This window comes from Gobius niger (genome assembly GCF_951799975.1).
Source record: "Gobius niger genome assembly, chromosome: 14".
NCBI lineage: Eukaryota > Metazoa > Chordata > Actinopteri > Gobiiformes > Gobiidae > Gobius > Gobius niger.
The window spans coordinates 33,250,756-33,278,649 of record NC_136865.1 but is presented as its reverse complement, the minus strand read 5'-3'; the positions used below and the strand labels follow the sequence as shown (position 1 = coordinate 33,278,649).

The 27,894-nt window shown below is 46.2% G+C and overlaps 1 protein-coding gene across 3 annotated transcripts; it reads right to left on the bottom strand.

Annotated features, from left to right (window-relative positions):
- LOC306973750 (protein MTSS 2-like) lies at positions 1–27,802 on the bottom strand. Of its 3 annotated transcripts, XM_079570753.1 has the most exons (14): positions 27,482–27,802; positions 25,040–25,101; positions 23,554–23,627; positions 23,378–23,462; positions 22,935–23,026; positions 22,449–22,523; positions 20,993–21,111; positions 20,810–20,917; positions 8,113–8,219; positions 7,832–7,979; positions 6,534–6,615; positions 6,419–6,440; positions 6,195–6,343; positions 1–413 (listed from the first exon to the last, which is right to left on the bottom strand). In XM_079570753.1, exons 1-14 carry the CDS (start codon positions 27,551–27,553, stop codon positions 4–6), a joined length of 1,605 nt encoding a protein of 534 aa, XP_079426879.1. In that variant the 5' UTR covers positions 27,554–27,802; the 3' UTR covers positions 1–3. The 3 variants fall into 3 exon arrangements, with proteins under 3 accessions (XP_079426879.1, XP_079426878.1, XP_079426880.1); XM_079570752.1 differs by lacking the exon at positions 6,419–6,440 and having other exon boundaries at positions 6,195–6,392; XM_079570754.1 differs by lacking the exon at positions 6,419–6,440 and having other exon boundaries at positions 6,195–6,359.
- Positions 27,803–27,894: the final 92 nt, after the last annotated feature.

Here is a 27,894-nt window from a genome sequence, read left to right as displayed (position 1 = left end):
CGGTCACTGAATCCGCGGCGCCGAGCGGTCGTCCACCTGCGCGTTGGTCTTGAGTTTGACTCCTCGTCGGATCAGTGTGAGGTAATCCGTCTGCTGCGCCTCCTTCCTGCGGCCGGCGCCTCCTCTGACGGGCTGCGGCGGGGGCGGGGCGGGCGGCTCCGTGGCGAAGGGGCGGGGCACCGTGGGCGTCTTCACCGGGATCATAGGGGGCCGGACGGGGGCGGGGCCGAGGCTCAGGCCGAGGGAGGAGCGGCGCAGCGACGCCTTAGAGGACGGAGCGCGGCGGATGGTGGCGACCCCTGGTGTCGACACCAGGGGGGCGCATCGCGGGGGGAGGGGCCGTCGGGCGAAGGGGGCGGAGTCTGTGGGCGTGTGGAGCTCCGCCTCCGAGGAGAAGTGATCGCCGTCTGAACCTGAGAAGAGACAAAGAAGGACCATACTGTACTAAAGAAGGACCATACTGTACTAAAGAAGGACCATACTGTATTAAAGAAGGACCATACTGTACTAAAGAAGGGCCATACGGTACTAAAGAAGAACCATACTGTACTAAAGAAGGGCCATACGGTACTAAAGAAGAACCATACTGTACTAAAGAAGGACCATACTGTACTAAAGAAGGGTCATACTGTACTAAAGAAGGGTCATACTGTACTAAAGAAGAGCCATACTGTACTAAAGAAGGACCATACTGTACTAAAGAAGGACCATACTGTACTAAAGAAGGACCATACTGTACTAATGAAGGGCCATACTGTACTAAAGAAGGACCATACTGTATTAAAGAAGGGCCATACTGTGCTAAAGAAGGGCCATAATGTACTAAAGAAGGACCATACTGTACTAAAGAAGGGCCATACGGTACTAAAGAAGAACCATACTGTACTAAAGAAGGACCATACTGTACTAAAGAAGGGTCATACTGTACTAAAGAAGGGTCATACTGTACTAAAGAAGAGCCATACTGTACTAAAGAAGGACCATACTGTAGTAAAGAAGGACCATACTGTACTAAAGAAGGACCATACTGTACTAAAGAAGGACCATATTGTACTAAAGAAGGACCAAACTGTACTAAAGAAGGGCCATACTGTACTAAAGAAGAGCCATACTGTACTAAAGAAGGACCATACTGTACTAAAGAAGGACCATACTGTACTAAAGAAGGGCCATACTGTACTAAAGAAGGATCATACTGTACTAAAGAAGGACCATACTGTACTAAAGAAGGACCATACTGTACTAAAGAAGGGCCATACTGTACTAAAGAAGGACCATACTGTACTAAAGAAGGGCCATACTGTACTAAAGAAGGACCATACTGTATTAAAGAAGGGCCATACTGTACTAAAGAAGGGCCAAACTGTACTAAAGGAGGACCATATTGTACTAAAGAAGGACCATACTGTACTAAAGAACGGCCATACTGTACTAAAGAAGGACCATACTGTACTAAAGAAGGACCATACTGTACTAAAGAAGGACCATACTGTACTAAAGGACCATACTGTACTAAAGAAGGACCATACTGTACTAAAGGACCATACTGTACTAAAGAAGGACCATACTGTACTAAAGAAGGACCATACTGTACTAAAGAAGGACCATACTGTACTAAAGAAGGACCATACTGTACTAAAGGACCATACTGTACTAAAGAAGGGCCATACTGTACTAAAGAAGGGTCATACTGTACTAAAGAAGGACCATACTGTACTAAAGAAGGACCATACTGTACTAAAGGACCATACTGTACTAAAGAAGGACCATACTGTACTAAAGGACCATACTGTACTAAAGAAGGACCATACTGTACTAAAGAAGGACCATACTGTACTAAAGAAGGACCAAACTGTACTAAAGAAGGACCATACTGTACTAAAGAAGGACCATACTGTACTAAAGAAGGGCCATACTGTACTAAAGAAGGGCCATACTGTACTAAAGAAGGACCAAACTGTACTAAAGAAGGACCATACTGTACTAAAGAAGGACCATACTGTACTAAAGAAGGACCATACTGTACTAAAGAAGGACCATACTGTACTAAAGAAGGACCATACTGTACTAAAGAAGGGCCATACTGTACTAAAGGACCATACTGTACTAAAGAAGGACCATACTGTACTAAAGAAGGACCATACTGTACTAAAGGACCATACTGTACTAAAGAAGGACCATACTGTACTAAAGAAGGACCATACTGTACTAAAGAAGGACCATACTGTACTAAAGAAGGGCCATACTGTACTAAAGGACCATACTGTACTAAAGAAGGACCATACTGTACTAAAGGACCATACTGTACTAAAGAAGGACCATACTGTACTAAAGAAGGACCATACTGTACTAAAGAAGGACCAAACTGTACTAAAGAAGGACCATACTGTACTAAAGAAGGACCATACTGTACTAAAGAAGGGCCATACTGTACTAAAGAAGGGCCATACTGTACTAAAGAAGGACCAAACTGTACTAAAGAAGGACCATACTGTACTAAAGAAGGACCATACTGTACTAAAGAAGGACCATACTGTACTAAAGAAGGACCATACTGTACTAAAGGACCATACTGTACTAAAGAAGGACCATACTGTACTAAAGAAGGACCATACTGTACTAAAGAAGGACCAAACTGTACTAAAGAAGGGCCATACTGTACTAAAGAAGGGCCATACTGTACTAAAGAAGGACCAAACTGTACTAAAGAAGGACCATACTGTACTAAAGAAGGACCATACTGTACTAAAGAACGGCCATACTGTACTAAAGAAGGACCATACTGTACTAAAGAAGGACCATACTGTACTAAAGAAGGACCATACTGTACTAAAGGACCATACTGTACTAAAGAAGGACCATACTGTACTAAAGGACCATACTGTACTAAAGAAGGACCATACTGTACTAAAGAAGGACCATACTGTACTAAAGGACCATACTGTACTAAAGAAGGACCATACTGTGCTAAAGAAGGACCATACTGTACTAAAGAAGGACAATACTGTACTAAAGAAGGACCATACTGCGCTAAAGAAAGACCATACTGTACTAAAGAAGGACCAAACTGTACTAAAGAAGGACCATACTGTACTAAAGAAGGACCATACTGTACTAAAGAAGGGCCATACTGTACTAAAGGGCCATACTGTACTAAAGAAGGACCATACTGTACTAAAGAAGGACCATACTGTACTAAAGAAGGACCATACTGTGCTAAAGAAGGACCATACTGTACTAAAGAAGGGCCATACTGTAATAAAGAAGGACCATACTGTACTAAAGAAGGACCATACTGTACTAAAGAAGGACCATACTGTAGTAAAGAAGGACCATACTGTACTAAAGAAGGACCATACTGTACTAAAGAAGGACCATACTGTACTAAAGAAGGGCCATACTGTACTAAAGAAGGACCATACTGTACTAAAGAAGGGCCATACTGTACTAAAGAAGGACCATACTGTACTAAAGAAGGACCATACTGTGCTAAAGAAGGACCATACTGTACTAAAGAAGGGCCATACTGTACTAAAGAAGGACCATGCTGTACTAAAGAAGGACCATACTGCACTAAAGAAGGACCATACTGTACTAAAGAAGGACCATACTGTGCTACAGAAGGACCATACTGTACTAAAGAAGGACCATACTGTACTAAAGAAGGACCATACTGTACTAAAGAAGGACCATACTGTGCTAAAGAAGGACCATACTGTACTAAAGAAGGACCATACTGTACTAAAGAAGGGCCATACTGTACTAAAGAAGGACCATACTGTACTAAAGAAGGGCCATACTGTACTAAAGAAGGACCATACTGTACTAAAGAAGGACCATACTGTACTAAAGAAGAACCATACTGTACTAAAGAAGGGCCATACGGTACTAAAGAAGGGCCATACGGTACTAAAGAAGAACCATACTGTACTAAAGAAGGGCCATACGGTACTAAAGAAGGGCCATAATGTACTAAAGAAGGGCCATACTGTACTAAAGAAGGACCATACTGTGCTAAAGAAGGACCATACTGTACTAAAGAAGGACCATACTGTACTAAAGAAGGACCATACTGTACTAAAGAAGGACCATACTGTACTAAAGAAGGACCATACTGTGCTAAAGAAGGACCATACTGTACTAAAGAAGGACCATACTGTACTAAAGAAGAACCATACTGTACTAAAGAAGGGCCATACGGTACTAAAGAAGGGCCATAATGTACTAAAGAAGGGCCATACTGTACTAAAGAAGGACCATACTGTGCTAAAGAAGGACCATACTGTACTAAAGAAGGACCATACTGTACTAAAGAAGGACCATACTGTACTAAAGAAGGACCATACTGTGCTAAAGAAGGACCATACTGTACTAAAGAAGGGCCATACTGTACTAAAGAAGGACCATACTGTACTAAAGAAGGACCATACTGTGCTAAAGAAGGACCATATTGTACTAAAGAAGGACCATACTGTACTAAAGAAGGACCATACTGTACTAAAGAAGGACCATACTGTACTAAAGAAGGACCATACTGTGCTAAAGAAGGACCATACTGTACTAAAGAAGGACCATACTGTACTAAAGAAGGACCATACTGTACTAAAGAAGGACCATACTGTGCTAAAGAAGGACCATACTGTACTAAAGAAGGACCATACTGTACTAAAGAAGGACCATACTGTACTAAAGAAGGACCATACTGTACTAAAGAAGGACCATACTGTGCTAAAGAAGGACCATACTGTACTAAAGAAGGACCATACTGTACTAAAGAAGAACCATACTGTACTAAAGAAGGGCCATACGGTACTAAAGAAGGGCCATAATGTACTAAAGAAGGGCCATACTGTACTAAAGAAGGACCATACTGTGCTAAAGAAGGACCATACTGTACTAAAGAAGGACCATACTGTACTAAAGAAGGACCATACTGTACTAAAGAAGGACCATACTGTGCTAAAGAAGGGCCATACTGTACTAAAGAAGGGCCATACGGTACTAAAGAAGGGCCATAATGTACTAAAGAAGGGCCATACTGTACTAAAGAAGGACCATACTGTGCTAAAGAAGGACCATACTGTACTAAAGAAGGACCATACTGTACTAAAGAAGGACCATACTGTACTAAAGAAGGACCATACTGTACTAAAGAAGGACCATACTGTGCTAAAGAAGGACCATACTGTACTAAAGAAGGGCCATACTGTACTAAAGAAGGACCATACTGTACTAAAGAAGGACCATACTGTACTAAAGAAGGACCACACTGTACTAAAGAAGGACCATACTGTACTAAAGAAGGACCACACTGTACTAAAGAAGGACCATACTGTACTAAAGAAGGGCCATACTGTACTAAAGAAGGGTCATACTGTACTAAAGAAGGACCATACTGTACTAAAGAAGGGCCATACTGTACTAAAGAAGGACCATACTGTACTAAAGAAGGGCCATACTGTACTAAAGAAGGACCATACTGTACTAAAGAAGGACCATACTGTACTAAAGAAGGACCACACTGTACTAAAGAAGGACCATACTGTACTAAAGAAGGACCACACTGTACTAAAGAAGGACCATACTGTACTAAAGAAGGGCCATACTGTACTAAAGAAGGGTCATACTGTACTAAAGAAGGACCATACTGTACTAAAGAAGGGCCATACTGTACTAAAGAAGGACCATACTGTACTAAAGAAGGGCCATACTGTACTAAAGAAGGACCATACTGTACTAAAGAAGGACCATACTGTACTAAAGAAGAACCATACTGTACTAAAGAAGGGCCATACGGTACTAAAGAAGGGCCATACGGTACTAAAGAAGAACCATACTGTACTAAAGAAGGGCCATACGGTACTAAAGAAGGGCCATAATGTACTAAAGAAGGGCCATACTGTACTAAAGAAGGACCATACTGTGCTAAAGAAGGACCATACTGTACTAAAGAAGGACCATACTGTACTAAAGAAGGACCATACTGTACTAAAGAAGGACCATACTGTACTAAAGAAGGACCATACTGTACTAAAGAAGGACCATACTGTGCTAAAGAAGGACCATACTGTACTAAAGAAGGACCATACTGTACTAAAGAAGGACCATACTGTACTAAAGAAGGGCCATACTGTATATACTAGATATTCTGTTGTTGCTGTGGTGTTGAAATGTTAGTGAGCGGCGTCTCGTACCCGCGAGGTCATCGGAGCAGGAGGGGGTGTGGCCCTGGCTGCAGTAGGCGGAGTCTCGGCGTCTGGTGTCGGGGCAGGAGGGGGTGTGGCTCTGCTCTCGGTCCAGTCCTCGGGTCAGGGCCTGGAGCAGCTCCTCTCTGGGGTCTCGGGGGTCTCTCAGGTCTCTGGGGTCTCGGTCCCGGGGGTCTCTCAGGTCTCTGTCTCTTGGGTCTCGATCTCTGGGGTCTCTCGGGTCTCTCGGGTCTCTGGGGTCTCTGGGATCTCTGGGGTCTCTGGGATCTCTGGGATCTCTGGGATCTCTGGGGTCTCTGGGGTCTCTGGGGTCTCTGTGGTCTCTGGGGTCTCTCGGGTCTCTGTCATCGCGCTCCCTGCTCCTCCTCACAGCGCCCCCTACAGGCTGCAGAGGGCCGCCGTCCCAGACCTCGGAAACAGGACGGAAAACAACAATAAAGCTTCATTTCATTCAACAGCGTCCATACAATAAACCACTGTATGGCCCTGATTTAGACTTTATCGATGTGTCATGAATATGTTAATAGTTTCAGTGTATTATGATAAAGCTATTGGATTATAAACTGTGAACTATAGGGGGCAGCACTGAATGATTTTAATGTATTTTAAACCCTTAACTACCACCTGAACCGAGCACATTTTCTCCAGTTTGGCTTTATCCCAATCCAAAAGCTTCTGGAAAAGAGGAGAGAAAATAACAACAAAACTGAGACGAAAACGATGATGGAAATGTGACAAAAAAGTGACGAAAAATTGATGAAAAAGTGGCAAAAATGTCACAAAAATGTCAAAACAAATTGAAAAAATGTACGAAAAAAATGTGACAAAAAAAATGTCACAAAAAAAATGTCACAAAAAAATGAAAAAAATGTGACAAAAAAATGACAAAAATGTGATTAAAAAAATGTCAAAAATCTGATAAAAAATGACAAAAATTTCATAAAAAATTGACAAAAAAAATGACAAAAATGTGATAAAAAGTGACGGAAAAATGACAAAAATGTGACCAAAAAAACGACAAAAAATTGATAAAAAATTGACGAAAAAATGACAAAAATGTGACAAAAAAAATGTGATGAAAATGTGCTGAAAATTTGGAAAAAAAATGACAAAAAATGTATGAAAATTGAAGAAAAAATGACAAAAATGTGATTAAAAAAAGTGCTACAAATTTGACAAAAAAATATTTAAAAAATGATGAAAAAAATGAAAAAAAAGTTACAAAAATGAGTTGAATACCCAACAAAAAAATGATGGCAAAAAAATCTGATAACGTGAGGAAAAAGATCCATTTAGATGAGTTTTGTAGGTCTTTGCTTTCAAATGAGGTGTTACACTGGCCTACAGACAGATTTGGGCAAAGCTAAACTGGAAAATGTGATGACGTGAGGAAAAAGGTCGTCTCGGTTCAGGCGGTAGTTCAGAGGTTAATCTGATGTGTTTGTCTGGCAGAAACCGTCCTCATTGTGCCTTTATCTGCACTGAATCATCCACAAATCTGTTCGATGATTTCGCTTCATCTTCACTGAAACATCGAACGTTTTCAAACCGAGACATTTTAGGACCGGGTTTAGTTTTGGAGTCGGTCGTGGGAAAGTAACTGCATGGTTTACTCGAGTACTCACGGGCGCGGCGCCGAGGTCCTGGGAGTTAAACCCAGAGTCCTGTGAGGAGGCGGAGCCTAGCTGTGAGGAGGCGGAGCCGAGCTGAACCTGGCCACACCTGAAGAGAGGAGCGTCCGAGGAGCCGCCGCTGCCCACAGAGTTCACCGAGCTGAGGGCAGAGGTCAGAGGTCAGAGAGAGGTCAGAGAGGGGAGAGGTCAGGTTCTGAAGGTTCTTGAGTCCTCGTCTGTTCGCTGTAGAAGAGAAGTCTCCTGTAGGCGGCGCTGCAGAGTGAGGACCTCACCTGGACACGCTGGACGTCCTGGACACGATGGCGCCGGGAGACGTGGGCGAAGTGGGCGGAGTCTGGAAGGACCAGGAGCTTTCAGACGACGTCAGGCCGAGCAGGAGCTGCAGGAGAAACACCACCAGGTCAGGAACAAGAGGAACATCTACAGACTGAAGAGGAACATCTACAGACTGAAGAGGAACGTCTACAGACTGAAGAGGAACGTCTACAGACTGAAGAGGAACGTCTACAGACTGAAGAGGAACGTCTACAGACTGAAGAGGAACGTCTACAGACTAAAGAGGAACGTCTACAGACTGAAGAGGAACGTCTACAGACTGAAGAGGAACGTCTACAGACTGAAGAGGAACGTCTACTGAAGAGGAACGTCTACTGACTGAAGAGGAACGTCTACAGACTGAAGAGGAACGTTTACTGACTGAAGAGGAACGTTTACTGACTGAAGAGGAACGTCTACTGAAGAGGAACGTTTACTGACTGAAGAGGAACGTTTACTGACTAAAGAGGAACGTCTACAGACTGAAGAGGAACGTCTACAGACTGAAGAGGAACGTCTACTGACTGAAGAGGAACGTCTACAGACTGAAGAGGAACGTCTACAGACTGAAGAGGAACGTCTACAGACTGAAGAGGAACGTCTACTGACTGAAGAGGAACGTCTACAGACTGAAGAGGAACGTCTACTGACTGAAGAGGAACGTCTACAGACTGAAGAGGAACGTCTACAGACTGAAGAGGAACGTCTACTGACTGAAGAGGAACGTCTACTGACTGAAGAGGAACGTCTACAGACTGAAGAGGAACGTCTACTGACTGAAGAGGAACATCTACTGACTGAAGAGGAACGTCTACTGAAGAGGAACGTCTACAGACTGAAGAGGAACGTCTACAGACTGAAGAGGAACGTCTACAGACTGAAGAGGAACGTCTACTGACTGAAGAGGAACGTCTACTGACTGAAGAGGAACATCTACTGAAGAGGAACGTCTACAGACTGAAGAGGAACGTCTACAGACTGAAGAGGAACGTCTACAGACTGAAGAGGAACGTCTACAGACTGAAGAGGAACGTCTACTGACTGAAGAGGAACGTCTACAGACTGAAGAGGAACGTCTACTGACTGAAGAGGAACGTCTACTGACTGAAGAGGAACGTCTACAGACTGAAGAGGAACGTCTACTGACTGAAGAGGAACGTCTACTGAGGAACGTCTACTGACTGAAGAGGAACGTCTACTGACTGAAGAGGAACGTCTACTGACTGAAGAGGAACGTCTACAAACTGAAGAGGAACGTCTACAGACTGAAGAGGAACGTCTACTGACTGAAGAGGAACGTCTACTGACTGAAGAGGAACGTCTACAAACTGAAGAGGAACGTCTACTGACTGAAGAGGAACGTCTACTGAGGAACGTCTACTGACTGAAGAGGAACATCTACAGACTGAAGAGGAACGTCTACTGAAGAGGAGCGTCTACAGACTGAAGAGGAACGTCTACAGACTGAAGAGGAACGTCTACTGACTGAAGAGGAACGTCTACTGACTGAAGAGGAACATCTACAGACTGAAGAGGAACGTCTACAGACTGAAGAGGAACGTCTACAAACTGAAGAGGAACGTCTACAGACTGAAGAGGAACGTCTACTGACTGAAGAGGAACGTCTACAGACTGAAGAGGAACGTCTACAAACTGAAGAGGAACATCTACTGACTGAAGAGGAACGTCTACTGACTGAAGAGGAACGTCTACTGACTGAAGAGGAACGTCTACAGACTGAAGAGGAACGTCTACTGACTGAAAAGGAACGTCTACTGACTGAAGAGGAACGTCTACTGACTGAAGAGGAACGTCTACTGACTGAAGAGGAACGTCTACTGAAGAGGAACGTCTACAGACTGAAGAGGGACGTCTACTGACTGAAGAGGAACGTCTACAGACTGAGGAGGAACGTCTACAGACTGAAGAGGAACGTCTACAGACTGAAGAGGGACGTCTACCGACTGAAGAGGAACGTCTACTGACTGAAGAGGAACATCTACAGACTGAAGAGGAACGTCTACTGAAGAGGAACATCTACAGACTGAAGAGGAACGTCTACAAACTGAAGAGGAACGTCTACTGACTGAAGAGGATCATCTACTGACTGAAGAGGAACGTCTACTGACTGAAGAGGAACGTCTACTGACTGAAGAGGAACGTCTACAGACTAAAGAGGAACATCTACTGACTGAAGAGGAACGTCTACTGACTGAAGAGGAACGTCTACTGACTGAAGAGGAACGTCTACAGACTAAAGAGGAACATCTACTGACTGAAGAGGAACGTCTACTGACTGAAGAGGAACGTCTACAGACTAAAGAGGAACATCTACTGACTGAAGAGGAACGTCTAGAGACTGAAGAGGAACGTCTACAGACTAAAGAGGAACATCTACAGACTGAAGAGGAACGTCTACTGACTGAAGAGGAACGTCTACAGACTGAAGAGGAACGTCTACTGACTGAAGAGGAACGTCTACAGACTAAAGAGGAACATCTACTGACTGAAGAGGAACGTCTACAGACTGAAGAGGAACGTCTACTGACTGAAGAGGAACGTCTACAGACTGAAGAGGAACGTCTACTGACTGGAGAGGAACGTCTACAGACTGAAGAGGAACGTCTACAGACTGAAGAGGAACGTCTACAGACTGAAGAGGAACGTCTACAGACTGAAGAGGAACGTCTACTGACTGAAGAGGAACGTCAACTGACTGAAGAGGAACGTCTACTGACTGAAGAGGAACGTCTACAAACTGAAGAGGAACGTCTACAGACTGAAGAGGAACGTCTACTGAAGAGGAACGTCTACTGACTGAAGAGGAACGTCTACTGACTGAAGAGGAACGTCTACTGACTGAAGAGGAACGTCTACTGAAGAGGAACGTCTACAGACTGAAGAGGAACATCTACTGACTGAAGAGGAACGTCTACAGACTGAAGAGGAACATCTACTGACTGAAGAGGAACGTCTACAGACTGAAGAGGAACATCTACTGACTGAAGAGGAACGTCTACAGACTGAAGAGGAACGTCTACTGACTGAAGAGGAACATCTACAGACTGAAGAGGAACGTCTACTGAAGAGGAACGTCTACAGACTGAAGAGGAACATCTACTGACTGAAGAGGAACGTCTACAGACTGAAGAGGAACGTCTACTGACTGAAGAGGAACGTCTACTGACTGAAGAGGAACGTCTACTGACTGAAGAGGAACGTCTACTGACTGAAGAGGAACGTCTACTGACTGAAGAGGAACGTCTACTGACTGAAGAGGAACGTCGACTGACTGAAGAGGAACGTCTACAGACTGAAGAGGAACGTCTACAGACTGAAGAGGAACGTCTACTGACTGAAGAGGAACGTCTACAGACTGAAGAGGAACGTCTACTGACTGAAGAGGAACGTCTACAGACTGAAGAGGAACGTTTACTGACTGAAGAGGAACGTCTACTGACTGAAGAGGAACGTCTACAGACTGAAGAGGAACGTCTACAGACTGAAGAGGAACGTCTACAGACTGAAGAGGAACGTCTACTGAAGAGGAACGTCTACAGACTGAAGAGGAACGTCTACTGACTGAAGAGGAACGTCTACAGACTGAAGAGGAACGTCTACAAACTGAGGAGGAACGTCTACTGACTGAAGAGGAACGTCTACTGACTGAAGAGGAACGTCTACAGACTGAAGAGGAACGTCTACAGACTGAAGAGGAACGTCTACAGACTGAAGAGGAACGTCTACTGACTGAAGAGGAACGTCTACAGACTGAAGAGGAACGTCTACAGACTGAAGAGGAACGTCTACTGACTGAAGAGGAACGTCTACTGACTGAAGAGGAACGTCTACTGACTGAAGAGGAACGTCTACAGACTGAAGAGGAACGTCTACTGACTGAAGAGGAACATCTACAGACTGAAGAGGAACGTCTACTGAAGAGGAACGTCTACTGACTGAAGAGGAACGTCTACTGAAGAGGAACATCTACAGACTGAAGAGGAACGTCTACAGACTGAAGAGGAACGTCTACAGACTGAAGAGGAACGTCTACTGACTGAAGAGGAACGTCTACTGACTGAAGAGGAACATCTACAGACTGAAGAGGAACGTCTACTGAAGAGGAACATCTACAGACTGAAGAGGAACGTCTACAGACTGAAGAGGAACGTCTACAGACTGAAGAGGAACGTCTACTGACTGAAGAGGAACATCTACAGACTGAAGAGGAACGTCTACTGAAGAGGAACATCTACAGACTGAAGAGGAACGTCTACAGACTGAAGAGGAACGTCTACAGACTGAAGAGGAACGTCTACTGACTGAAGAGGAACGTCTACTGACTGAAGAGGAACGTCTACTGACTGAAGAGGAACGTCTACTGACTGAAGAGGAACGTCTACTGACTGAAGAGGAACGTTTACAGACTGAAGAGGAACGTCTACAGAACAAGAGGAACGTCTACAGACTGAAGAGGAACGTCTACAGACTGAAGAGGAACGTCTACTGACTGAAGAGGAACGTCTACTGACTGAAGAGGAACGTCTACTGACTGAAGAGGAACGTTTACAGACTGAAGAGGAACGTCTACAGAACAAGAGGAACGTCTACAGACTGAAGAGGAACGTCTACAGAACAAGAGGAACGTCTACTGACTGAAGAGGAACGTCTACTGACTGAAGAGGAACGTCTACTGACTGAAGAGGAACATCTACAGACTGAAGAGGAACATCTACAGACTGAAGAGGAACGTCTACAGACTGAAGAGGAACGTCTACTGACTGAAGAGGAACGTCTACAGACTGAAGAGGAACGTCTACTGACTGAAGAGGAACGTCTACTGACTGAAGAGGAACGTCTACTGACTGAAGAGGAACGTCTACTGACTGAAGAGGAACGTTTACTGACTAAAGAGGAACGTCTACAGACTGAAGAGGAACGTCTACAGACTGAAGAGGAACGTCTACTGACTGAAGAGGAACGTCTACAGACTGAAGAGGAACGTCTACAGACTGAAGAGGAACGTCTACAGACTGAAGAGGAACGTCTACTGACTGAAGAGGAACGTCTACAGACTGAAGAGGAACGTCTACTGACTGAAGAGGAACGTCTACAGACTGAAGAGGAACGTCTACAGACTGAAGAGGAACGTCTACTGACTGAAGAGGAACGTCTACTGACTGAAGAGGAACGTCTACAGACTGAAGAGGAACGTCTACTGACTGAAGAGGAACATCTACTGACTGAAGAGGAACGTCTACTGAAGAGGAACGTCTACAGACTGAAGAGGAACGTCTACAGACTGAAGAGGAACGTCTACAGACTGAAGAGGAACGTCTACTGACTGAAGAGGAACGTCTACTGACTGAAGAGGAACATCTACTGAAGAGGAACGTCTACAGACTGAAGAGGAACGTCTACAGACTGAAGAGGAACGTCTACAGACTGAAGAGGAACGTCTACAGACTGAAGAGGAACGTCTACTGACTGAAGAGGAACGTCTACAGACTGAAGAGGAACGTCTACTGACTGAAGAGGAACGTCTACTGACTGAAGAGGAACGTCTACAGACTGAAGAGGAACGTCTACTGACTGAAGAGGAACGTCTACTGAGGAACGTCTACTGACTGAAGAGGAACGTCTACTGACTGAAGAGGAACGTCTACTGACTGAAGAGGAACGTCTACAAACTGAAGAGGAACGTCTACTGACTGAAGAGGAACATCTACAGACTGAAGAGGAACGTCTACTGAAGAGGAGCGTCTACAGACTGAAGAGGAACGTCTACAGACTGAAGAGGAACGTCTACTGACTGAAGAGGAACGTCTACTGACTGAAGAGGAACATCTACAGACTGAAGAGGAACGTCTACAGACTGAAGAGGAACGTCTACAAACTGAAGAGGAACGTCTACAGACTGAAGAGGAACGTCTACTGACTGAAGAGGAACGTCTACAGACTGAAGAGGAACGTCTACAAACTGAAGAGGAACATCTACTGACTGAAGAGGAACGTCTACTGACTGAAGAGGAACGTCTACTGACTGAAGAGGAACGTCTACAGACTGAAGAGGAACGTCTACTGACTGAAAAGGAACGTCTACTGACTGAAGAGGAACGTCTACTGACTGAAGAGGAACGTCTACTGACTGAAGAGGAACGTCTACTGAAGAGGAACGTCTACAGACTGAAGAGGGACGTCTACTGACTGAAGAGGAACGTCTACAGACTGAGGAGGAACGTCTACAGACTGAAGAGGAACGTCTACAGACTGAAGAGGGACGTCTACCGACTGAAGAGGAACGTCTACTGACTGAAGAGGAACATCTACAGACTGAAGAGGAACGTCTACTGAAGAGGAACATCTACAGACTGAAGAGGAACGTCTACAAACTGAAGAGGAACGTCTACTGACTGAAGAGGATCATCTACTGACTGAAGAGGAACGTCTACTGACTGAAGAGGAACGTCTACTGACTGAAGAGGAACGTCTACAGACTAAAGAGGAACATCTACTGACTGAAGAGGAACGTCTACTGACTGAAGAGGAACGTCTACTGACTGAAGAGGAACGTCTACAGACTAAAGAGGAACATCTACTGACTGAAGAGGAACGTCTACTGACTGAAGAGGAACGTCTACAGACTAAAGAGGAACATCTACTGACTGAAGAGGAACGTCTAGAGACTGAAGAGGAACGTCTACAGACTAAAGAGGAACATCTACAGACTGAAGAGGAACGTCTACTGACTGAAGAGGAACGTCTACAGACTGAAGAGGAACGTCTACTGACTGAAGAGGAACGTCTACAGACTAAAGAGGAACATCTACTGACTGAAGAGGAACGTCTACAGACTGAAGAGGAACGTCTACTGACTGAAGAGGAACGTCTACAGACTGAAGAGGAACGTCTACTGACTGGAGAGGAACGTCTACAGACTGAAGAGGAACGTCTACAGACTGAAGAGGAACGTCTACAGACTGAAGAGGAACGTCTACAGACTGAAGAGGAACGTCTACTGACTGAAGAGGAACGTCAACTGACTGAAGAGGAACGTCTACTGACTGAAGAGGAACGTCTACAAACTGAAGAGGAACGTCTACAGACTGAAGAGGAACGTCTACTGAAGAGGAACGTCTACTGACTGAAGAGGAACGTCTACTGACTGAAGAGGAACGTCTACTGACTGAAGAGGAACGTCTACTGAAGAGGAACGTCTACAGACTGAAGAGGAACATCTACTGACTGAAGAGGAACGTCTACAGACTGAAGAGGAACATCTACTGACTGAAGAGGAACGTCTACAGACTGAAGAGGAACATCTACTGACTGAAGAGGAACGTCTACAGACTGAAGAGGAACGTCTACTGACTGAAGAGGAACATCTACAGACTGAAGAGGAACGTCTACTGAAGAGGAACGTCTACAGACTGAAGAGGAACATCTACTGACTGAAGAGGAACGTCTACAGACTGAAGAGGAACGTCTACTGACTGAAGAGGAACGTCTACTGACTGAAGAGGAACGTCTACTGACTGAAGAGGAACGTCTACTGACTGAAGAGGAACGTCTACTGACTGAAGAGGAACGTCTACTGACTGAAGAGGAACGTCTACTGACTGAAGAGGAACGTCTACAGACTGAAGAGGAACGTCTACAGACTGAAGAGGAACGTCTACTGACTGAAGAGGAACGTCTACAGACTGAAGAGGAACGTCTACTGACTGAAGAGGAACGTCTACAGACTGAAGAGGAACGTTTACTGACTGAAGAGGAACGTCTACTGACTGAAGAGGAACGTCTACAGACTGAAGAGGAACGTCTACAGACTGAAGAGGAACGTCTACAGACTGAAGAGGAACGTCTACTGAAGAGGAACGTCTACAGACTGAAGAGGAACGTCTACTGACTGAAGAGGAACGTCTACAGACTGAAGAGGAACGTCTACAAACTGAGGAGGAACGTCTACTGACTGAAGAGGAACGTCTACTGACTGAAGAGGAACGTCTACAGACTGAAGAGGAACGTCTACAGACTGAAGAGGAACGTCTACAGACTGAAGAGGAACGTCTACTGACTGAAGAGGAACGTCTACAGACTGAAGAGGAACGTCTACAGACTGAAGAGGAACGTCTACTGACTGAAGAGGAACGTCTACTGACTGAAGAGGAACGTCTACTGACTGAAGAGGAACGTCTACAGACTGAAGAGGAACGTCTACTGACTGAAGAGGAACATCTACAGACTGAAGAGGAACGTCTACTGAAGAGGAACGTCTACTGACTGAAGAGGAACGTCTACTGAAGAGGAACATCTACAGACTGAAGAGGAACGTCTACAGACTGAAGAGGAACGTCTACAGACTGAAGAGGAACGTCTACTGACTGAAGAGGAACGTCTACTGACTGAAGAGGAACATCTACAGACTGAAGAGGAACGTCTACTGAAGAGGAACATCTACAGACTGAAGAGGAACGTCTACAGACTGAAGAGGAACGTCTACAGACTGAAGAGGAACGTCTACTGACTGAAGAGGAACATCTACAGACTGAAGAGGAACGTCTACTGAAGAGGAACATCTACAGACTGAAGAGGAACGTCTACAGACTGAAGAGGAACGTCTACAGACTGAAGAGGAACGTCTACTGACTGAAGAGGAACGTCTACTGACTGAAGAGGAACGTCTACTGACTGAAGAGGAACGTCTACTGACTGAAGAGGAACGTCTACTGACTGAAGAGGAACGTTTACAGACTGAAGAGGAACGTCTACAGAACAAGAGGAACGTCTACAGACTGAAGAGGAACGTCTACAGACTGAAGAGGAACGTCTACTGACTGAAGAGGAACGTCTACTGACTGAAGAGGAACGTCTACTGACTGAAGAGGAACGTTTACAGACTGAAGAGGAACGTCTACAGAACAAGAGGAACGTCTACAGACTGAAGAGGAACGTCTACAGAACAAGAGGAACGTCTACTGACTGAAGAGGAACGTCTACTGACTGAAGAGGAACGTCTACTGACTGAAGAGGAACATCTACAGACTGAAGAGGAACATCTACAGACTGAAGAGGAACGTCTACAGACTGAAGAGGAACGTCTACTGACTGAAGAGGAACGTCTACAGACTGAAGAGGAACGTCTACTGACTGAAGAGGAACGTCTACTGACTGAAGAGGAACGTCTACTGACTGAAGAGGAACGTCTACTGACTGAAGAGGAACGTTTACAGACTGAAGAGGAACGTCTACAGAACAAGAGGAACGTCTACAGACTGAAGAGGAACGTCTACAGACTGAAGAGGAACGTCTACAGACTGAAGAGGAACGTCTACAGAACAAGAGGAACGTCTACAGACTGAAGAGGAACGTCTACAGACTGAAGAGGAACGTCTACAGACTGAAGAGGAACGTCTACTGACTGAAGAGGAACGTTTACAGACTGAAGAGGAACGTCTACAGAACAAGAGGAACGTCTACAGACTGAAGAGGAACGTCTACAGACTGAAGAGGAACGTCTACAGACTGAAGAGGAACGTCTACTGACTGAAGAGGAACGTCTACAGAACAAGAGGAACGTCTACAGACTGAAGAGGAACGTCTACTGACTGAAGAGGAACGTCTACAGACTGAAGAGGAACGTCTACAGACTGAAGAGGAGCGTCTACTGAAGAGGAACGTTTACAGACTGAAGAGGAACGTCTACAGACTGAAGAGGAACGTCTACTGAAGAGGAACGTCTACTGACTGAAGAGGAACGTCTACTGACTGAAGAGGAACGTCTACAGACTGAAGAGGAACGTCTACTGACTGAAGATGAACGTCTACAGACTGAAGATGAACGTCTACAGACTGAAGAGGAACGTCTACAGACTGAAGAGGAACGTCTACTGACTGAAGATGAACGTCTACAGACTGAAGAGGAACGTCTACTGACTGAAGAGGAACGTCTACAGACTGAAGAGGAACATCTACTGACTGAAGAGGAACATCTACTGACTGAAGAGGAACGTCTACTGACTGAAGAGGAACGTCTACTGAAGAGGAACATCTACAGACTGAAGAGGAACGTCTACAGACTGAAGAGGAACGTCTAGAGACTGAAGAGGAACGTCTACAGACTGAAGAGGAACATCTACAAACTGAAGAGGAACGTCTACTGACTGAAGAGGAACGTCTACAGACTGAAGAGGAACATCTACTGAAGAGGAACGTCTACAGACTGAAGAGGAACGTCTACTGACTGAAGAGGAACGTCTACTGACTGAAGAGGAACATCTACAGACTGAAGAGGAACGTCTACAGACTGAAGAGGAACGTCTACTGACTGAAGAGGAACGTCTTCTGACTGAAGAGGAACGTCTACTGAAGAGGAACGTCTACAGACTGAAGAGGAACGTCTACAGACTGAAGAGGAACGTCTACAGACTGAAGAGGAACGTCTACAGACTGAAGAGGAACGTCTACTGACTGAAGTGGAACATCTACAGACTGAAGAGGAACGTCTACAGACTGAAGAGGAACGTCTACTGAAGAGGAACGTCTACAGACTGAAGAGGAACGTCTACAGACTGAAGAGGAACGTCTACTGAAGAGGAACGTCTACAGACTGAAGAGGAACGTCTACAGACTAAAGAGGAACGTCTACAGACTGAAGAGGAACGTCTACAGACTGAAGAGGAACGTCTACAGACTGAAGAGGAACGTCTACTGAAGAGGAACGTCTACTGACTGAAGAGGAACGTCTACTGACTGAAGAGGAACGTTTACTGACTGAAGAGGAACGTCTACTGAAGAGGAACGTTTACTGACTGAAGAGGAACGTTTACTGACTAAAGAGGAACGTCTACAGACTGATGAGGAACGTCTACTGACTGAAGAGGAACATCTACAGACTGAAGAGGAACGTCTACTGACTGAAGAGGAACGTTTACAGACTGAAGTGGAACGTCTACTGACTGAAGAGGAACGTCTACAGACTGAAGAGGAACATCTACTGACTGAAGTGGAACGTCTACTGACTGAAGAGGAACGTCTACAGACTGAAGAGGAACGTCTACTGAAGAGGAACGTCTACTGACTGAAGAGGAACATCTACAGACTGAAGAGGAATGTCTACAGACTGAAGAGGAACGTCTACAGACTGAAGAGGAACGTCTACAGACTGAAGAGGAACGTCTACTGACTGAAGAGGAACGTCTACAGACTGAAGAGGAACGTCTACAGACTGAAGAGGAACGTCTACAGACTGAAGAGGAACGTCTACAGACTGAAGAGGAACGTCTACTGACTGAAGAGGAACGTCTACAGACTGAAGAGGAACGTCTACTGACTGAAGAGGAACGTCTACTGACTGAAGAGGAACGTCTACTGACTGAAGAGGAACGTCTACTGACTGAAGAGGAACGTCTACAGACTGAAGAGGAACATCTACTGACTGAAGAGGAACGTCTACAGACTGAAGAGGAACGTCTACAGACTGAAGAGGAACGTCTACTGACTGAAGAGGAACGTCTACTGACTGAAGAGGAACGTTTACTGACTAAAGAGGAACGTCTACAGACTGATGAGGAACGTCTACTGACTGAAGAGGAACATCTACAGACTGAAGAGGAACGTCTACTGACTGAAGAGGAACGTTTACAGACTGAAGTGGAACGTCTACTGACTGAAGAGGAACGTCTACAGACTGAAGAGGAACATCTACTGACTGAAGTGGAACGTCTACTGACTGAAGAGGAACGTCTACAGACTGAAGAGGAACGTCTACTGAAGAGGAACGTCTACTGACTGAAGAGGAACATCTACAGACTGAAGAGGAATGTCTACAGACTGAAGAGGAACGTCTACAGACTGAAGAGGAACGTCTACAGACTGAAGAGGAACGTCTACTGACTGAAGAGGAACGTCTACAGACTGAAGAGGAACGTCTACAGACTGAAGAGGAACGTCTACTGACTGAAGAGGAACGTCTACTGACTGAAGAGGAACGTCTACTGACTGAAGAGGAACGTCTACAGACTGAAGAGGAACATCTACTGACTGAAGAGGAACGTCTACAGACTGAAGAGGAACGTCTACAGACTGAAGAGGAACGTCTACTGACTGAAGAGGAACGTCTACTGACTGAAGAGGAACGTCTACAGACTGAAGAGGAACGTCTACTGACTGAAGAGGAACGTCTACAGACTGAAGAGGAACGTCTACAGACTGAAGAGGAACGTCTACTGACTGAAGAGGAACGTCTACAGACTGAAGAGGAACGTCTACAGACTGAAGAGGAACGTCTACTGACTGAAGAGGGGTTTGATGTGAAGAGGAGCGTAGGGGCGGGGCTGTGAGTGGGCGGGGCTGTGTGTGGGCGGGGCTGTGAGTGGGCGGGGCTTTGGCTCACCTGCTCTCCGGCTGGGGGCAGCTTGTGCGGGTCCATGGTGAGGGGTTTAATGTAAAGGGGAGCGAGGGGGCGGGGCTGTGAGTGGGCGGGGCTGTGCGTGGGCGGGGCTGTGTTTGAGTGGGCGGGGCTGAGGCTCACCTGCTCTCCGGCTGGGGGCAGCTTGTGCGGGTCCATGGTGAGGGGTTTGATGTGAAGGGGAGCGAGGGGGCGGGGCTGTGAGTGGGCGGGGCTGTGTTTGAGTGGGCGGGGCTGAGGCTCACCTGCTCTCCGGCTGGGGGCAGCTTGTGCGGGTCCATGGTGAGGATCCTCAGGTCTTCACTCAGACTCTGCAGGTGAGACACGTCGGCGAGCAGACGCATCTCCTCGTCCTGGAGAAGAACGTCGTTAAAGCATGAAACGAAAACGCCATTTTCTGAGCGCGAGGGGGCGGAGCCTGTGCTGACCATGAGTGGGCGGAGCTTGGCGACCAGGAAGCAAAATCGTCCTCGTTCCTCCAGCAGAGCTCTTCTCACCGCGTTCCTCTCCAGCTCCTCCAGCAGCTCCACAGCGCCGCCTGGAGGCCCTGCAGGGACACAGTTTGAAGTACTGGAGGATTAAAGTACTGGAGGATTAAAGTACTGGAGGATTAAAGTACTCGAGGATTAAAGTACTGGAGGATTGAAGTACTGGAGGATTAAAGTACTGGAGGATTAAAGTACTGGAGGATTGAAGCACTGGAGGATTAAAGTACTGGAGGATTGAAGCACTGGAGGATTAAAGTACTGGAGGATTAAAGTACTGGAGGATTGAAGTACTGGAGGATTAAAGCACTGGAGGACTGAAGCACTGGAGGATTAAAGCACTGGAGGACTGAAGCACTGGAGGATTAAAGCACTGGAGGACTGAAGCACTGGAGGATTAAAGTACTGGAGGATTGAAGCACTGGAGGATTAAAGTACTGGAGGATTGAAGCACTGGAGGATTAAAGTACTGGAGGATTGAAGCACTGGAGGATTAAAGTACTGGAGGATTGAAGCACTGGAGGACTGAAGTACTGGAGGATTGAAGTACTGGAGGATTAAAGTACTGGAGGATTAAAGTACTGGAGGATTAAAGTACTGGAGGATTAAAGTACTGGAGGATTAAAGTACTGGAGGATTGAAGTCCTGGAGGATTAAAGTACTGGAGGATTAAAGTCCTGGAGGATTAAAGTCCTGGAGGATTAAAGTACTGGAGGATTAAAGTACTGGAGGATTAAAGTACTGGAGGATTGAAGTACTGGAGGATTAAAGTACTGGAGGATTGAAGTACTGGAGGATTAAAGCACTGGAGGACTGAAGCACTGGAGGATTAAAGTACTGGAGGATTGAAGCACTGGAGGACTGAAGTACTGGAGGATTGAAGTACTGGAGGATTAAAGTACTGGAGGATTAAAGTACTGGAGGATTAAAGTACTGGAGGATTAAAGTACTGGAGGATTGAAGCACTGGAGGATTAAAGTACTGGAGGATTAAAGTACTGGAGGATTAAAGTACTGGAGGATTAAAGTCCTGGAGGATTAAAGTCCTGGAGGATTAAAGTACTGGAGGATTAAAGTCCTGGAGGATTAAAGTCCTGGAGGATTAAAGTCCTGGAGGACTGAAGTCCTGGAGGATTAAAGTCCTGGAGGATTAAAGTACTGGAGGATTAAAGTCCTGGAGGATTAAAGTACTGGAGGATTAAAGTCCTGGAGGATTAAAGTACTGGACGATTAAAGTCCTGGAGGATTAAAGTACTGGAGGATTAAAGTACTGGAGTTTTGAAGTACTCGAGTGTTGAAGTACTCGAGTATTGAAGTACTCGAGTGTTGAAGTACTCGAGTATTTAAGTACTGGAGGATTAAAGTACTCGAGTATTGAAGTACTGATAAAGTTTTCTGACCTTTCTTGTTTTTCTTCTGCAGTTTGAGCGAGTCGGACGAGCGTTTCTTCAGCTCCTGACGAACCTTTTTACATTCTGTAACACAAACACACAAACACACACACAAAATAACTTTATATGACATTATTATATCTGCTGTAGCAGTAATAGTATTAGTATTAGTGTTAGGACTGCAGTAGTATTAGTCATAGTAGTAGGATTATTAGTTTCATAAGGAATAGTAGTATTACTGCAGTAGTATAGTAGTATTACTGCAGTAGTATAGTAGTATTACTGCAGTAGTATAGTAGTATTACTGCAGTAGTATAGTAGTATTACTGCAGTAGTATAGTAGTATTACTGCAGTAGTATAGTAGTATTACTGCAGTAGTATAGTAGTATTACTGCAGTAGTATAGTGGTATTACTGCAATAGTATAGTATCAGTGTTACTGCAGTTTTATAGTAGTATTACTGCAGTAGTATAGTATCAGTATTACTGCAGTACCTTTGTGATGGTCTTTGTCCAAACTCTGTGTGTTTTTCTTCCAGTCGTCCATCTGCTCCTGCAGCGGCGCCACCAGGTGGTCAGCAAACGCCCTGAGTACAAGAGAGATACTGGAGTACAGATACTGGAGTACAGATACTGGAGTACAGATACTGGAGTACCCAGATACTGGAGTACAGATACTGGAGTACAGATACTGGAGTACAGATACTGGAGTACACGGACACTGGATAACACAGATACTGGAGTACAGATACTGGAGTACCCAGATACTGGAGTACAGAGACTGGAGTACACGGACACTGGATAACACAGATACTCGAGTACAGATACTGGAGTACACAGAGACTCGAGTCTCTGTACTCGAGTACAGATACTGGAGTACACAGAGACTGGAGTACACGGATACTCCAGTATCTGTGTACTTGAGTACAGATCCTCACCCGCTGAAGTTCCTGAGTTTGGTCTCGATGCTGCGATGTCTCAAACACAGTCGAGTCAGAGCGGCTCCGAGGTCCTGCATCGCTCCTGAAACACAGATACTTCTGTACTATAGTACTGGAGTACTGCAGTACTGCAGTATTTACTCTGAGCAGGAGCGTTAGGGCATCTGACTCACCTCTGCTGCCGGAGGCGGCGTCGGCCACTCTCTGGAAGGCGTCGAGGAACGAGGCGACGGCGGCGAGAGTCGCTCTGAGGAACAAATGTGTTTATTGTTTCATCTGTGGGTGTGAGCGCCCCCTGTGGTCACTCCTGAACTGAACCTTTCACTCTTATGTTTCATCTGTGGGTGTGAGCGCCCCCTGTGGGCCACTCCTGAACTGAACCTTTCAATATCTTATGTTTCATCTGTGGGTGTGAGCGCCCCCTGTGGGTCACTCCTGAACTGAACCTTTCACTATCTTATGTTTCATCTGTGGGTGTGAGCGCCCCCTGTGGGCCACTCCTGAACTGAACCTTTCACTATCTTATGTTTCATCTGTGGGTGTGAGCGCCCCCTGTGGGTCACTCCTGAACTGAACCTTTCACTATCTTATGTTTCATCTGTGGGTGTGAGCGCCCCCTGTGGGCCACTCCTGAACTGAACCTTTCACTATCTTATGTTTCATCTGTGGGCGTGAGCGCCCCCTGTGGGCCACTCCTGAACTGAACCTTTCACTCTTATGTTTCATCTGTGGGTGTGAGCGCCCCCTGTGGGTCACTCCTGAACTGAACCTTTCACTCTTATGTTTCATCTGTGGGCGTGAGCGCCCCCTGTGGGCCACTCCTGAACTGAACCTTTCACTATCTTATGTTTCATCTGTGGGTGTGAGCGCCCCCTGTGGGCCACTCCTGAACTGAACCTTTCACTATCTTATGTTTCATCTGTGGGTGTGAGCGCCCCCTGTGGGTCACTCCTGAACTGAACCTTTCACTATCTTATGTTTCATCTGTGGGTGTGAGCGCCCCCTGTGGGTCACTCCTGAACTGAACCTTTCACTATCTTATGTTTCATCTGTGGGTGTGAGCGCCCCCTGTGGGTCACTCCTGAACTGAACCTTTCACTCTTATGTTTCATCTGTGGGTGTGAGCGCCCCCTGTGCGTCACTCCTGAACTGAACCTTTCACTATCTTATGTTTCATCTGTGGGTGTGAGCGCCCCCTGTGGGCCACTCCTGAACTGAACCTTTCACTCTTATGTTTCATCTGTGGGTGTGAGCGCCCCCTGTGGGTCACTCCTGAACTGAAACTTTCACTCTTATGTTTCATCTGTGGGTGTGAGCGCCCCCTGTGGGCCACTCCTGAACTGAACCTTTCACTCTTATGTTTCATCTGTGGGTGTGAGCGCCCCCTGTGGTCACTCCTGAACTGAACCTTTCACTATTATGTTTCATCTGTGGGCGTGAGCGCCCCCTGTGGGTCACTCCTGAACTGAACCTTTCACTATCTTATGTTTCATCTGTGGGCGTGAGCGCCCCCTGTGGTCACTCCTGAACTGAACCTTTCACTCTTATGTTTCATCTGTGGGTGTGAGCGCCCCCTGTGGTCACTCCTGACCTGAACCTTTCACTCTTATGTTTCATCTGTGGGTGTGAGCGCCCCCCTGTGGTCACTCCTGAACGTACCTGAGCTGCGTCTGCAGTTTCCCGCCTTTACTCACGAGGTCGTCCCACAGCGGCAGGCTGCCCTGGAACACACGGAGAACAGGGTCAAACCGGGTTAAACTAACCTAAACTAACCTAAACTAACCCAGAGCCTGGACCACATTAAACAGCTGGACCACATTAAACACGTGGACCACATTAAACAGCTGGACCACATTAAACAGCTGGACCACATTAAACAGCTGGACCACATTAAACACGTGGACCACATTAAACAGCTGGACCACATTAAACAGCTGGACCACATTAAACAGCTGGACCACATTAAACATGTGGACCATATTAAACAGCTGGACCACATTAAACAGGTGGACCACATTAAACAGGTGGACCACATTAAACACATGGACCACATTAAACATGTGGACCACATTAAACAGCTGGACCACATTAAACACGTGGACCACATTAAACAGCTGGACCACATTAAACAGCTGGACCACATTAAACATGTGGACCATATTAAACAGCTGGACCACATTAGACAGCTGGACCACATTAAACACGTGGACCACATTAAACAGCTGGACCACATTAAACATGTGGACCATATTAAACAGCTGGACCACATTAAACAGCTGGACCACATTAAACACGTGGACCACATTAAACACGTGGACCACATTAAACACGTGGACCACATTAAACAGCTGGACCACATTAAACACGTGGACCACATTAAACATGTGGACCATATTAAACAGCTGGACCACATTAAACATGTGGACCATATTAAACAGCTGGACCACATTAAACAGCTGGACCACATTAAACACGTGGACCACATTAAACACGTGGACCACATTAAACACGTGGACCACATTAAACAGCTGGACCACATTAAACAGGTGGACCACATTAAACAGCTGGACCACATTAAACAGCTGGACCACATTAAACACGTGGACCACATTAAACAGCTGGACCACATTAAACAGGTGGACCACATTAAACAGCTGGACCACATTAAACACGTGGACCACATTAAACATGTGGACCATATTAAACATGTGGACCACATTAAACACGTGGACCACATTAAACAGCTGGACCACATTAAACAGGTGGACCACATTAAACAGCTGGACCACATTAAACACGTGGACCACATTAAACACGTGGACCACATTAAACATGTGGACCATATTAAACATGTGGACCATATTAAACAGCTGGACCACATTAAACATGTGGACCATATTAAACAGCTGGACCACATTAAACAGCTGGACCACATTAAACACGTGGACCACATTAAACAGCTGGACCACATTAAACAGGTGGACCACATTAAACAGCTGGACCACATTAAACATGTGGACCATATTAAACAGCTGGACCACATTAAACAGCTGGACCACATTAAACACGTGGACCACATTAAACAGCTGGACCACATTAAACAGGTGGACCACATTAAACACATGGACCACATTAAACACGTGGACCACATTAAACATGTGGACCATATTAAACAGCTGGACCACATTAAACAGCTGGACCACATTAAACAGCTGGACCACATTAAACACATGGACCACATTAAACAGGTGGACCACATTAAACACATGGACCACATTAAACACGTGGACCACATTAAACACGTGGACCACATTAAACACGTGGACCACATTAAACAGCTGGACCACATTAAACACGTGGACCACATTAAACACATGGACCACATTAAACAGCTGGACCACATTAAACAGGTGGACCACATTAAACACATGGACCACATTAAACACGTGGACCACATTAAACACGTGGACCACATTAAACACGTGGACCACATTAAACAGCTGGACCACATTAAACACATGGACCACATTAAACAGCTGGACCACATTAAACAGCTGGACCACATTAAACACGTGGACCACATTAAACACGTGGACCACATTAAACATGTGGTCCACATTAAACACGTGGACCACATTAAACAGCTGGACCACATTAAACAGCTGGACCACATTAAACAGCTGGACCACAGCCTCTCCTCTCCAGCTGCTGGAGTCGGTGCTGATGCTGAGGGGCGTGTCCCGCGTCAGCGCCTGGTTACCGTGGAAACGCTGCATTAGAGGGAGGACTGCTCTGACTCCTCCTCCTCCATCCCTCTCTCCTCTCCCTCTACCACCAACGGCCCATAGTGGATGGTAGTGAAGGCAATGGAGCGACTGACAGGGACTTTATTATTAGTTTTTCAAACGCGACTTTAACGTCACGTGAGCTTTAAAGTCACGTGACTCAACGGCGTCTCTGCATCCAAGTGTCAAAGCAGCTCCACGTTTGTTTCTCTGAACCAAAACACAACGAGGTCCCTTTGACCACCGACCCACGGCTCCACAAGCCCCCCCCCCCGAACCCCCCCGGACCCCCCTCTCCCCCCTCAGCCCCCCTGACCTTCATGTCTGAGATGAGCCCCTGGAACAGCGCTGAGAGGCCGCTGCGCTCTCGCTCCATCCCCGGCTCCATGTCTGCGTCCGCGGCCTGCGCTGCGGCTCCTCCCGCCGTCAGAGGCCCGGCGCTCGGGGCTCGGGGTTCGGGGCTCGGGGCCCGGGGCGGAGCGGGGGCTGCACCGGGGGCTGTGTCCGGGGATAGCGGCCCTCCTGGGCGGACAGGAGGCGGTCACGGGGGGGGGGGCCTCTCTGCGCGGACGGAGTCTGGAGGAAAAACCAAACACGCCGCACTGCCGCACGCACGCGCACCACGAGCGCCGCTGACGTGAACGAGCGCGGACCGGGAGCGCGCGCCACAGCGACCACGCCCCCAAGAGCACGAGGAGGCGTTTATTTACGGTCCATCTTCCTCTTCAT

What these genes read in the sequence shown, in the direction of transcription:
- LOC306973750 (XM_079570752.1), bottom strand. Translation starts at nt 27,553, where the DNA reads ATGGAGCCGGGGATGGAGCGAGAGCGCAGCGGCCTCTCAGCGCTGTTC. An exon ending in CCAAGCTCCGCCCACTCATG is followed by an intron (nt 20,918 to 20,992) that starts GTCAGCACAGGC and finishes GTTCTTCTCCAG; the next exon opens with GACGAGGAGATGCGTCTGCT. An exon ending in TGCCCCCAGCCGGAGAGCAG is followed by an intron (nt 8,220 to 20,809) that starts GTGAGCCTCAGC and finishes TTTCTCCTGCAG; the next exon opens with CTCCTGCTCGGCCTGACGTC.